Below are 12,659 nucleotides of genomic sequence, written 5' to 3'. Positions count from 1 at the left end.
GTAAATGAAGTTAAGTATGTATTTAGTTTAAAATTATCGTTTACATGATAAATGAGAAAATATACATACATGCATATATATGTATGTATAGTGCTTCATCAAATCCACTCCAACAAATAGTTTTCAATGCAAATACAATAGAGAGATACAAATGGAATGACAGGACTTTGTATACCCTTATCATACATAGCGAATGATTGAAAAAGAGTAAAATAGGCCTTAAACTCCTGCACAAACATGTGCCATAAAACAGTAACACAACACTTTTATAGACTCATTAGATAATGTTGGGAAAAATGGAAAAAAAAAAAATAAATAAAAAAAGGAAACAACAAAAATACTTATATACAGTTTAAGACAAATATTGCAAATAAAACCTACGATTGAGCAACAAACAAGGGTGTATATTTGTTAAAAGAAAAATGTGGATTTAGATAAAAAAGGTTAAAGTATTTTAAAAATATTTAAATGGCAAAATAAAAGAAGAAAAAAAAAAAAACGAAAAGATTCCTCCACATTTGTTGAATAGTATAAAAAGGACATTCTTTCTTGTGTTTTTGTTTCTGCTAAATGCGTTACTAAATGGTTGTTTCATTTTTGTTATGGTTTTTCTGTGTATTTAAGATTTCTACAACTTTGTTTTTATTTAGTATCAAATGATAAATGACCTTGTAAAGTAAAAACTTTACAATGTAAATATGAGAAAAAACACAAAACAAACATGACAAACACCAACAACAAATTTTTAAAGTTCAAATACATTAAAGAGTGATAAATTAAAATAAAATATTACAACATTTGATGAAGATCAGTTTTATTCTGAGCACTTACATACGTTTATATTATTTTTTCCTTATTAAGTTAAGTGTTAAGTCTGTTTTACAAAATATTTGAATGGAGTGATACTAAGAAGCAATTAACTACTTTTTAACCATATTCAAGTTATCAATGACCTCATTTACATATATACACATACACTTCAAATTGAAAGAAATAAAGAATTTTAGTATTATATCAGTTATTAGTTATAGTATTTTCGATTTAGAAATTCCCTTCCACCCATAGTAAAGCTGTAGATATATTTATTGCTTTGTCTCCTATTCCAAACCACATCGCATTCAGACAACAGATACTGTATTTGTTACGTTTTCCACTTATTTTGTTCTTATTTGTTCATGACTTCTTTGCTAAATTTTCTTAATTAAAGTTCAGTTAACAGTTGTTCTTTTTATTACACAGCAAGATATACCCACTAGAAGTGTCCAAAATATATCGATTTTGCTCAGATTTGGCTTCTTTTGTTTATTTTTATCTAAAACGTCCTGGTGCATGACATTGTTTTACAACCCAAATTTCTAGGGGGACGGCCTGTCGAATAAAATTGTTTTCCTTTATAAAAGCTAGGGGCACTCTAATATATGCATATTATATGTACATATACGTGAACGAATTTATGTTATATATAAAATAATAGGAAGAAATGCCAGCATATATATATGTATATATATATATATATATATATATATATATATATATATATATATATATATATATATATAAAATTGATTTTCTGAAAGTTTTATTATGAAATAAATTCTCTCGAAAACCAATCTTTACTATACGAAATAATAGTAATAATAAAATAAATAAAAAACAAATTAAATTTAAAATTTACCTTCTAACAAGTATTTTACTGAAAAGAAAAATAAAAAGTAAAATAAAAATTGAGAAATAATAATAACTTAATAAAATAAAGACATTAATAATTAATTAAAAATATTTATATATGCATATTAGGGCATTCAATTATTCGGATTTTTTGAGGTTTTATGTTAGGCGGTTAATAAACGGATAATTCAAAATTTTGAACTAATAAGGAAATTGTATGTTTTTATCAATTTTAAAGCAGTTTTACAACATATTTCTCTTTTTATAACAAACAAAATTGTAATTTTCCACTTCTTCGAGTTCAATTCATTGACGATTTTTTAATTATAATTATTTCTTCAAACTTTAGAAAATATTTGTTTTCATTTGTTTCTATATAAAGAAATTAAGGTAATTAATTTCTGTTCCGCATGAACCCATTCTAGAAGTAGTTAAATCACAACTAATTCTTAAAATGTTTTTAATAGTTTGAATACCCTAAGATACATACATACATATATCATTAAAATTAAGTTTTAATTAAATTATGCAAATCTTATATAAATATATTTGAATTATTATTTTATTATAGTTCTTTTTCTTTAACGATTTCCATTATTCAAGCTTATCTCGTCTAAAAATTCATAATTTGTTAATTGCTCTAAGTTGCGGAATTTGTTTAAATATTAATACAAAATGTAGAAAAGAAATCCTTTAATTTAATTATGTTTGTATTTCATAAAATAATTGACCTTTTAATTTTTGTAAATTTGTTTTTGTTTTTATTTTTAGTAAGAAAAACTTTTTTAACTCAAGTAGAAAATATTTTTAATTTAAAAAACCTGTTTAACAATAAAAAAATAAAAGTTTTGCTAATAAAGTTGATTTTAATAAACTTCTTGTTTTCTGTTTGTTTGCTTTAGAAACCAGGGAAAATACAAAAGAAAACAGTTTTAGCAACAAAAAACAACAACCATTTACATTAATAATTCATAAATCCCAAGGAAAATATGTACGTTTTTTGTTTTGTAGCTCTTGTTATTCCTGCTGCTTAAAATGAAAATTATTAAATGCGATGATAAATGAGCCTAAAAATAAAAAATATATACTCTACTATAAATTAATAATAATAAATAAAATATGTAATGTTTCTGGGTTTTTAATATTTTTCAAATTATATTTTTGAATTGTTCTTTGATCGCGTCTTGTGATTTGTTTTTTAATGTTCTCTGTCTTTTCGCTCAATGTCTGTTTGTAGAGTAGTAAAATGAAAAGAAATAAAATAAGAGACAATGGTATGTTATCTGTCACATAAAATTATGTTTTATATTTTTAATAGTAGTTTTTCTTTGTATGCGAATCTTTGTTTTTCTTATCAGGCTGTCAGTATGTGTGTCTTTTCGGTTTTGGCTCCACAAATTTCATTGACTTTGCGATTTTTTTCAAACATTTTGTTAAACTTCATTGCGAAGCTCGTAAAATACATTTGTTGCCATTCTTGTAAGTGTGTGAGTTTTCTTCTCATTTTTCTGGTTTGTGTTTTTTATAATAAAAGTTAGAAGAAGCAAAAAAACAACAACAAAGTTTTGTAATAAACATTCTTTCTTCAATTCAAGGAATACACACACATATGTAGGAACATGTACTTTGAAAAGAAGTTTTTGTACGAGGTTTTTTCTCTTTCATATTGAATGTAATTTGTAACTTATGACCTTGATTAAAAGCGTGACAAAAAATTTTGTTAATAAAATATGAATAATAAATCAAGAGACAACAAGCGACAAAAACAACAAAACTTTGTTTATATCTATTTTTCAAATGCCAGAATATACACATTTTTTCCGATTTTAAAAGTTAAAATGTTAAACATAACTTTTTTTTAGCTAAATTTTATCGACATTTTTCTATAATAATCTGCATTTATGAAAAATATGATAAACTTATTTGAATGCGGAAAATTACTTCTTTCAAAAACAACTTTAACAAAACTTTATGCAAATTTGTAGTTTCTTTAAGGTTCCTACAAATTATGAAAAATTTTTAATATAAGTAGTATGTATATGATATTCATATGTATACAAAAGTATGAACAGAGCATATGCATGAAAATGTCCCTTATCGGAGCGTATGACAAACACAAACATAAATGTATATCACTCATACGTACACGTGTAACTAAAATAAATTTACTTTTAGTTTTATTGATTTAAAGCATATATCATGTTTTGAATAAATTTTTCAGAAAATTATTCAAAACTAATGGAGATTGTAGATGGAAATATAATTATACACAACTCGGAGACACGCCTCGTATAACATTAAAACAGCTTTATCTTTCATGTTCTTTTTTAATTTTTAGCCAATTGATAAAACGAAATATAATAACACGCATTCGCAAAAGTCATGACTTTCCCCGCGAAGCCATGATCCAAGAATAGTTTATATTAAACGATCATAATTTTAGCGAATCATGTAGTTTTCATGATCATTATGTAAATATGTTGAAAAGATGAAAACTAATATATTGATAAAAACTTTAAGCCTTAATCTACAAAACTTGCGAGTTTCTGTTAACTAAAAACTTAATTTGTTTTGCATAATTTAAAAAATAATATATTTATAAAAAAGTCTATGTTATTCTTAATAAAATGTTCTACCTTATATTTCCTTATAGGTGTGTATGCATGTGTGTACACAATTAAATCAAATATACATACTTATAAATTATCTTATTGTAAAAAATAAAAATGTAAGCAAGTTGCTAATACCTACATACGTATTATGTTTTAAGCATTAATTACAACCTGTTGACTAATTATTGAATAGCAGTCGTCAATATCCTTGTGGTCCCTTCTTTTACAATGTGGCAATTAAGACCTCAATTAGGCAACAATTTATACCAAAGAACCACTTTTATTTTACATTCTTACATATACATACATACATAATAAGTTTACTTTTTTCATAATGAAACTTACCATTTTCTTCCTCGATGTTACGTGTCATGGCTGTGGGTGTTACACGAGCACGTGTTGATGTTGTGTGAGTTGCACAACATATAATGAGTATAAAAATCCAACATAATACAGATGAACAGGACAGTTGTACGTATGATGATAAATCCATAGTTCAGACAGTGTAAATACGTAATACCAGTGATTGTAAAAAAGTCAAACCGTATCGAGATGAGCTGAACTGTGTGGAGTTGAGTTGGATATAGTTAAGATGTGTTATATTATTTTGTTCGGTTTAGAATGGTAAAGTTCGTGTTTCGTTAGTGGAACGGAATTCTATTCAAATGAGTGTTTGTGGGGCGCATAAAATTGAAATAAGGAAACAAATAAAAGGAAGTACTACACATATAAGAAACAGGAACTGGATTAGTTGTGGGGCTGGTTTACGATGAAGATGATAACACGGGGCAGAAAGAGTCAGGAGCAAGTAAGTGCACCAGCAGTTGATCCAATGAATATGCAAGACATGTATGTATATTCAGAATGTTAATTATGTTCAGTTGTTATTGTTGTTAATGATGTTTTTGTTTTTTTTTTTAATGTGCATGTATTTGCTTTTATTCACAACAATTTTATTTTATAGTGTTACGAGTACACTTGTAGTTAATGTTGTTATAGTTGTTTCTGCTTCTGTTGTTTTTCATTTTTTGTTGGTTTACATTTTTGTTTTTATTTTTTTATTAAGTAAACTTGACTTGAGCTGTATTATGTTTAAATTTACATGGCCATGGGTCTTGATTGCTATTTATGTTTGTACGGGTTGCAATATAATAGAAGTACAGGATCAACAACCACCTGTATTTGCTATAGACCGCAAATGATTATAAACTTTGTATTCAAGGAAATGGTTTGTCGACCAGTAATACAACACAGAACAATGTAATGCAATAGCAAAACAAGAGTATAATATAAAATTTGTACAATGTCGCAATATTGTTAAATTTTTGCTTTAAATATTTGCAATAGTTTTAAATTTATTATTCATTATTGTATAGAATTTACATTGAGTGATCTCACACTGAACTAGATAGACTCAAGTTTGCAGTTGAAGTGATTTTTGTTCTTTTTTAAATGTTTTTTTTTCCATAGCAACTAAATTCAAAATTGAAATTAAATTTATACTAAAGTCGACTACACTTTTTGTAGCGAAAATCTATTTGTTATATGTATGTATTTCCATGCAGAAAATATATGTATTTTAAATTGATTTTCACAACATTCCTCGACTTCAATTTCATTTCACAACACTTTCTTTTTCAAGTATGCCACTTGTAATAAAATATTCTCATAAATTTTTTGCATTTCTAGAATGTGGATTCTTAGACTTCTTGTTATTTGAGTGAACTGAGAAGATAAAATAAAAATAAATACATAAATAAAAAAGCAAAGCATGTAAGTAGTGGAAAATATCGTAGGAAAATAGAAAACCAATATATCATCTAACAAACAAGATACAATAAAAATATATGTAATGTATATACATACATACATCCATATCTATGAACTTGTGAAGACACACAAGACAAACACACGTTTCTCTCTAATATTAATATATAAATACAAATAAGTGGGAGGGTTTAGGTAGTAAGTAGATTTTCATAATCAAAAAATGCCAACATAATTCTAATAATTTTAAACACAATGGGTATTTTTAACTAAATTCTAAAGGAAAAAGCTTACAAACATTAACAGTCGTCAAAAGATGAAAAATAGATGAGATCAATCCAAGGGATGTAACACAAAACTTAAGAGTTTGAATTATTATATTTCCTTCACAAAATAGCATCGGGTCTAGATCATTTAAATCAATTGAGATACATTTCCCTTGGAGCTTTAAAGCGTTTACTGTGGGAACATTTTATGATTGATATTTTATTGATTGAAATATGAAATGTCCCACCGTGCATAGTTTTTTCGGTTTTTGTGTTATTATCACGGTAGTATAAAATCAGAGAGAATATACTTTAATATTTTTCTGCGTAACTGTATATAACAGGAACCAATATACTTGTGTGTACAAGGAAAAGTACATGATTTTGGTACATTATGCACACACATCCATGAGCACATACTAGTGCACACAATTCCAGTAAGCAAACAAGAGGAAAAATAAGCACTGCGGAGAGCTGCAAAGTAGAGTAATATAAGCAGGACGACTGAAGAAAACGTTTGTATGCACAATGTGTTGTTTGTTGGTTTGTTTGTTTATATATTTATTTTTGTTGTTATTGCTGTACAAGTGTAGTAGTTATAGCAGTAGTGGTAGTGATAGTCATACTTATTGTATAGTTATGACCATATAGACAGTATACGATTTCCGTTTTCCTGTTTATGGTTATTGGGAGTACATAACATTCTCGTTAGAAACTTACATACACACATAAAAATAAATATCGTACAAAAACGTTTCTTTAAACTGAATATGTACATGTACGTTAGAGTGTCCCGATGAATAGCCTTTGTAATAAAGCATAAAAATAGGCATGGTCCTCAGTTCCCTACCAACGAATTAAAACCTAACTTCATTTGTGAAAAAATAAATATCTCAAATTTTTTCGAAATGGGTCTCAAAAATTATCTAATTTTGAGCTGATTAGGGGAAAAATAATTTTTACATTTTTGTAGAGTATGTTTGGTCCACAAAATTATTTTTAGTGGGTTGAAGAGGCATATTATTTTCGCTATTTATCGAAATATATACATATGTATGTAGATGTCAAAATAGTCATAATTTTTAGCTTATGCTGAGAAAGATTGGTATTTGATTTGGTCCATTTCAGATTTTTTTTAAATTACTTTGGAATTTATATGTCCTTAAAAGCCGTTTTAATTATTTTTCCCACGAAAATGAGCCATTTCGAAAAGAGTGCAGAAAAGAGTGAACATATTGTACTGAGATCAAGATTTTCTATTGTCGGTAGGAAACTGATTTATTTTGTTTTTCTCGTGTTCAGTACTTTAATATGCATCGATTGAGAGGTATTCCTTAAAAATTATGGTCCACGGGACACCCTAATATACATATGTGTGAATACACTTGCATGTGGGAGTATTTTCATTGTACATAAAAAACAATTTTGTATTAAACAGTACTTTTTCTCTTATTTTTGGGTGAATAAGGTTATGATTTTTCAAACTAATAACAGGGCACGTTTTATTTCGAAAAAAAAGCTTTTTATCAGCATTTCATCGCAGCAAATAAATAACAGTAGTTTTATTTTTCTATTATTTATGGATTTGTTAGCAATTGTAACTTGTTAATAAAAAGTGGCCTGAACATAAACAAGATTTCGAGCATACACATAAAAATCATTGTTATTTTAAAGTTAGGTTAAATTCAATATCTGTGGAAGTTTTCGCTGTTTATAAACTGAAAGTCCCTATAAATGAAATACATAAGTATGTATGTGTGTATCTGAATGAATCGGAAACTCTTGACATGCAGACAAACTGTTTATTTTTAGGTACTTATTCTTTACTTATAAATGTATATATGTATGCATGTATGGATGCGAGTAAATATATGATGATGTTTGTTATTGGCAAATATTATTAAATTTTAATTTAACATAAGTATTTATTTTTTAGTTCGACTAAAATCACAAACATACTCATTCTTACTTGTATATATATATATTCATGTAATAAATTTATTTGTATTGCTCTTGAGTTATATCAAAGTGTTCGTCTTCAATTTTGTACGATTTCTGACTGATATGAACCACAAGATTCTCGATAATAGTTAAAGTCAAATATGGGCTAATGACAAATCAGCAATTAAAGTTTATTAATATTATAAATATGGTAGTCAAGAAAGCTCATCGCGGCTTTCAACTAGTCAATCTGCCTTAAGGCAGATTAAGGATCTACAGCGACAGCTCTACATGAGGTTGTCAGAGTTATAAAAATATCCCTCGAATTTTAACAATATATGCATTCAATAACGTAAATACTTCTGCAATTGGTATCAGGAATGTTCCCAGACGTGCTTAGTGATATCATGTCTTATGCTTTGGTGCTACTCGGTAATTGGGCCACAGGCGGCGGCCTAGGAGTAAACCAAATCCAGACGGAACTGGTACTATTCACAACAAAAACCAAGATGCCAGGCTTCAACTTGCCGCGGTTAAAGAACTGCGAAATACGTTTATCGAACAATACCAAATATTTAGGAATTATTCTAAACTCCAAATTATCATGGAAACTCAACATCCAACATAGAGTCAAGAAGGCAACGGCTGCCTACTATACCTATCGTAAGATGTTTGGAATGAAATGGGAACTTAGTCCCAACAAAATTAAATGGATGTACACAGCTATAGTACGTCCTATTCTTATATATGGATCACTCGTATGGTGGACTTCAACTATGAAGAAATTTATTGTAGATCGATCAGCTATACAAAGTTCAGAGATAAGAGTGCATTGGGATAACAGGTGCGCTAGTCCTTCAGAAGCTCTGAACACTATATTGCACATCCTACCTATAGATCTGCATATTATGGCCATATCTGTCTGCAGAGCAGCGAGGATGTACTCATCCGGAAGTTGGAAATCGAGAACATATGGACACCATCCGATTATATTACACCACACACGGATTTTGTCAAACTCAGAGTTCTAAAATCAACTGTGAAAAAACTGGTATTTCAGGCTGAAATATTCTTGAAGGACTTCAATATCTCGATAGTCAAGCGGCACTTCTCTCACTAAATTCTTATACTACCACTTCCCTATTAATTAGACAATGCAAGAAAGATCTGTCTGACATTACCCTTGTTACTTGTTTGGGTCCCTGCACATAGGGACTATTATGGAAATAAACAGGCAGATGAGATATCTGGATCTAAGCTTAATAATATCCTTTGTTTACTGTTATTTACTACATAGTATGGAGTATTAAAAGTTTTAATTTAAAACTATCAATAGATGGAACTACCAATGTAGTTGAAGTATTTTTTTTTTTTTTTTCTTTTCAAAATGGAAAATTATTTTACTTATTTTAATTTCATACTTGGAATCTAACGTTGAATCTAAACAAGTCAAAAAAAAAAAAACACACATTCGAATTTAAAAACTCAATCGGTCAGGTTTGAAGAGGATAAGATTCATTTGTTTCAGACTTTATGTAGATAACAAACAAAATTTGAATGAATAATGAGTAGATATTTATCCCCTCATTTTATAATTAAATTATATTCCAAATTATTGCTAACTCAATTACATTTAATAAAGGTCTGTTGAATTTTAACATCATCAAACGACCATAATTCGTAAAATCAGCAGAAAAAGCAAACAAAATTCCACACGCCAAATAAACACAACATTTTTAAGTGGAACCACCTTCAAATCATAATAAAAATAAAATTAAGCAACAACACAACGAAACACAACAACAATTATAGAAGAACAAAGGAACCATCAAATTCAAATCTGGCGGTAAAAATTTTAAATTAAAATCATTTTTCTATTCTTTTTACGCCCCTCCAAAACGATACATTGTGATTTTTATTTGCATGAACTTTTTTTATTCTTTCATTTGTTATATTTTTTCTTGTTTTGCATCAAACAATTTATATTGTAGACTAGCGGGTGTGAGCGACTGAGTAACTATAATACAAAGAAATATATATATATATATATGTATGTATGTATGTACATTAGACCTGCCCTTTTAAAATAGATTTATGTTTGGTAGATCTTGTTCTTTTAATACAAGATCGATGTATTGTTTGTAGGTATTAAATTTAGAAATACATACACAAGTGAAAACACTTTAATGTTATTTGAACAATCTTTGAAATAATGCGTTACTACAGGAAATTAATTTCTTGCATTCTGAAAATATTAATGATTTATATCGAAAATCATTTTTAAAATTATCATATCAAAATTATTATTAATAGTTTTTGTTTAATTTCTTCGGAAGTAATGCTTAATGATTCTTGTTGGATATTAATGTAAAATTACTTTTCTCTAAATATGTTTGACGTGCATTAGTCATATACAAAAGATATATATATATGCATGTATTATGTATGCATTATATATTTTAAAGGGCAAGTCTAATATACATTCATATGTACGAACAAAATAAAATAAAAATCATTCAAGCGCTTCTAGGGCAAACTAAAAAAATGGCAAAAGTTTTATGTGAAATACTTTTCATATTCATCATAATTTACAATCCGAAAATTGTAAAAACAAAAAGCGAGTTTCCAAAGAGTGCAAAACATTTTGCTCGTTTGTAAGTTTATCTAGTTCAAATCATGGATCAACGTACAATTTAATCATTGCGTGACTGAGATTTTTTTTCTCTGAAATTTTCATGGTGCTGATGATACTTTCCATGATCTTCTGGAAGAATAAATAATAATGCAGAGCAAATACGTCGTTTTGTTGTCTGGTTACACAAACACATCAACATTTAACTATGTTTGAGTATAATTTGCATGAATACGTGAAAAGTACATACAAACATTTTTGCATTCTTATTAAAGACTAGATTTATCCAAAAAAAAACAAAAAAACTTTTGAACACAAGAACAAAAACAAAGTAATAATAATAAAATGTGTAAATTTGTATTCATAAATTTTCATTCATAATAATTGTGATTCTTACTCTGATTTTTTTTGCGATACTTTAATGTGTTATTTAAAACATACATTCATATGTATATGTTATGTGGATGTTATTTATGAAGGTGTGTGTGAGTGTGTACAAGGTGTACCGTTTTTAGTGACTTTTCATAATCAGTCATCATAAATTTAAATATTAAATATCTAGAAGTTACAAACAAATGCATTTTACCATAATTTACAAATATTAAGATGAATTATTAAAAGAAATGTTTACAATAAAAATAGATTTGTCTTGGAGTTCCCGCGTCAAAATTTGATTCCGATTAGGTGAATACTTTAACCTTATTTTTAAATTATACAAGCCAACAACATTTTAAAAAAGTCAAAACCCAGAGACCAAAGTGTACTTTTCTACAGGATTGAGCAACGCTGAATCCGAATATGGCATAACAAATTTTATATGCAAAGGTATCTTGACTCCGTCTCAATTGTGCCCGAAAACGTTTATTTTTCAAACCTCATGACACGATATCTGGAAATAATGTGATGGATAGAAATGTATTGGATTGAGTCAAGATTCGAATTCTGTATCAGTCCTTTAGGAAAATATACTTTGGTCTCTGGTTAAAAAATTTGTTGTCCTGTGTTATGTAAGGATAATAAAGACAAATGAATCAAATAAATAAAATTTGATAATTTTGGTTTCTAACGAAAGCTGATAATCTCTGATTTAGAATAATGGAATTTATTTTAATTTACATGGATGCATAGATAAATGCGAGCTAAAATTAAAGTCATTATTTTAACACGGTGATGACATTGGAGACAAGTACTTACTACGCCCACTTTTAAATAGGGAGTTAGGTAAGTAGTTTCCATGATTGCTTTCAAATAAGGAGTTATGTAAATAGTTATGATTTTAAGAAAAACAAAAAGCTTATGAGGATACGTCAAATGTGGCTACTGCATTATTTGTTATTATGTTGAAAAAAAAGAAAATAATATGTAGAGAAGTAATGTGTAAAAAAATGTACATAAATATAAATTCTAGCTACACAGAAAAAACTGAAAATGTGTTTTAATTATCAAATTGATTGTATCAAGCAAGTTTTGCACCTATCAACAAAATGATGATATCAATTATGAAATTTGTAAAAAAAATATTTTTTTCCAATTAAAGAAATAATCAAAACAATTAACATCAGTAATTAAATTCAAAATTTAAAATTAGTTAATTCATTAATTGGATAAATTAAATATTTAATAAAATAAAACTTAAATTTTAATCAGTTTATTAATCAAATAAAATCAATTAAAAATCAATAAAGTCGATGATTGAAACAATCAAAGCATTAATTGAATGCTTACAACATTAAAGGATTTCTTTACCTTTAACAATGCGTTAAGCACTCTCAA

General features: G+C 27.5%; 1 protein-coding gene and 1 long non-coding RNA gene across 11 annotated transcripts in view; one reads left to right on the top strand and one right to left on the bottom strand.

The window, feature by feature from the left end:
• LOC119600105 overlaps positions 1-12,659 on the top strand; it is a 180,894-nt gene that overhangs the window by 95,368 nt on the left and 72,867 nt on the right. The window lies entirely within an intron of this gene.
• Positions 1-12,659, bottom strand: part of LOC119600103 (hemicentin-1) — a 73,271-nt gene that overhangs the window by 57,957 nt on the left and 2,655 nt on the right. For 5 of the 10 annotated variants that reach the window (XM_037950170.1, XM_037950162.1, XM_037950164.1 and 2 more), the window contains exons 2-3: positions 4,626-5,753; positions 1,676-1,693 (exon numbers count right to left, since the gene is read on the bottom strand). In XM_037950170.1, coding sequence (XP_037806098.1) covers positions 1,676-1,693; positions 4,626-4,773 — 166 coding nt within the window. In that variant the 5' untranslated portion in view covers positions 4,774-5,753. The remainder of the gene's footprint in view (positions 1-1,675; positions 1,694-4,625; positions 5,754-12,659) is intronic. The other 5 variants (XM_037950166.1, XM_037950167.1, XM_037950171.1 and 2 more) reach the window with 3 other exon arrangements.

Source organism: Lucilia sericata, unplaced genomic scaffold, assembly GCF_015586225.1.
Source record: "Lucilia sericata isolate MDLA Ls3-8-SP2 unplaced genomic scaffold, ASM1558622v1 Contig000104F_arrow, whole genome shotgun sequence".
In the NCBI taxonomy this organism is placed as follows: Eukaryota; Metazoa; Arthropoda; class Insecta; order Diptera; family Calliphoridae; genus Lucilia; species Lucilia sericata.
The sequence above is the reverse complement of the archived record's forward strand: the minus strand, read 5'-3'. Positions and strand labels throughout refer to the sequence as shown.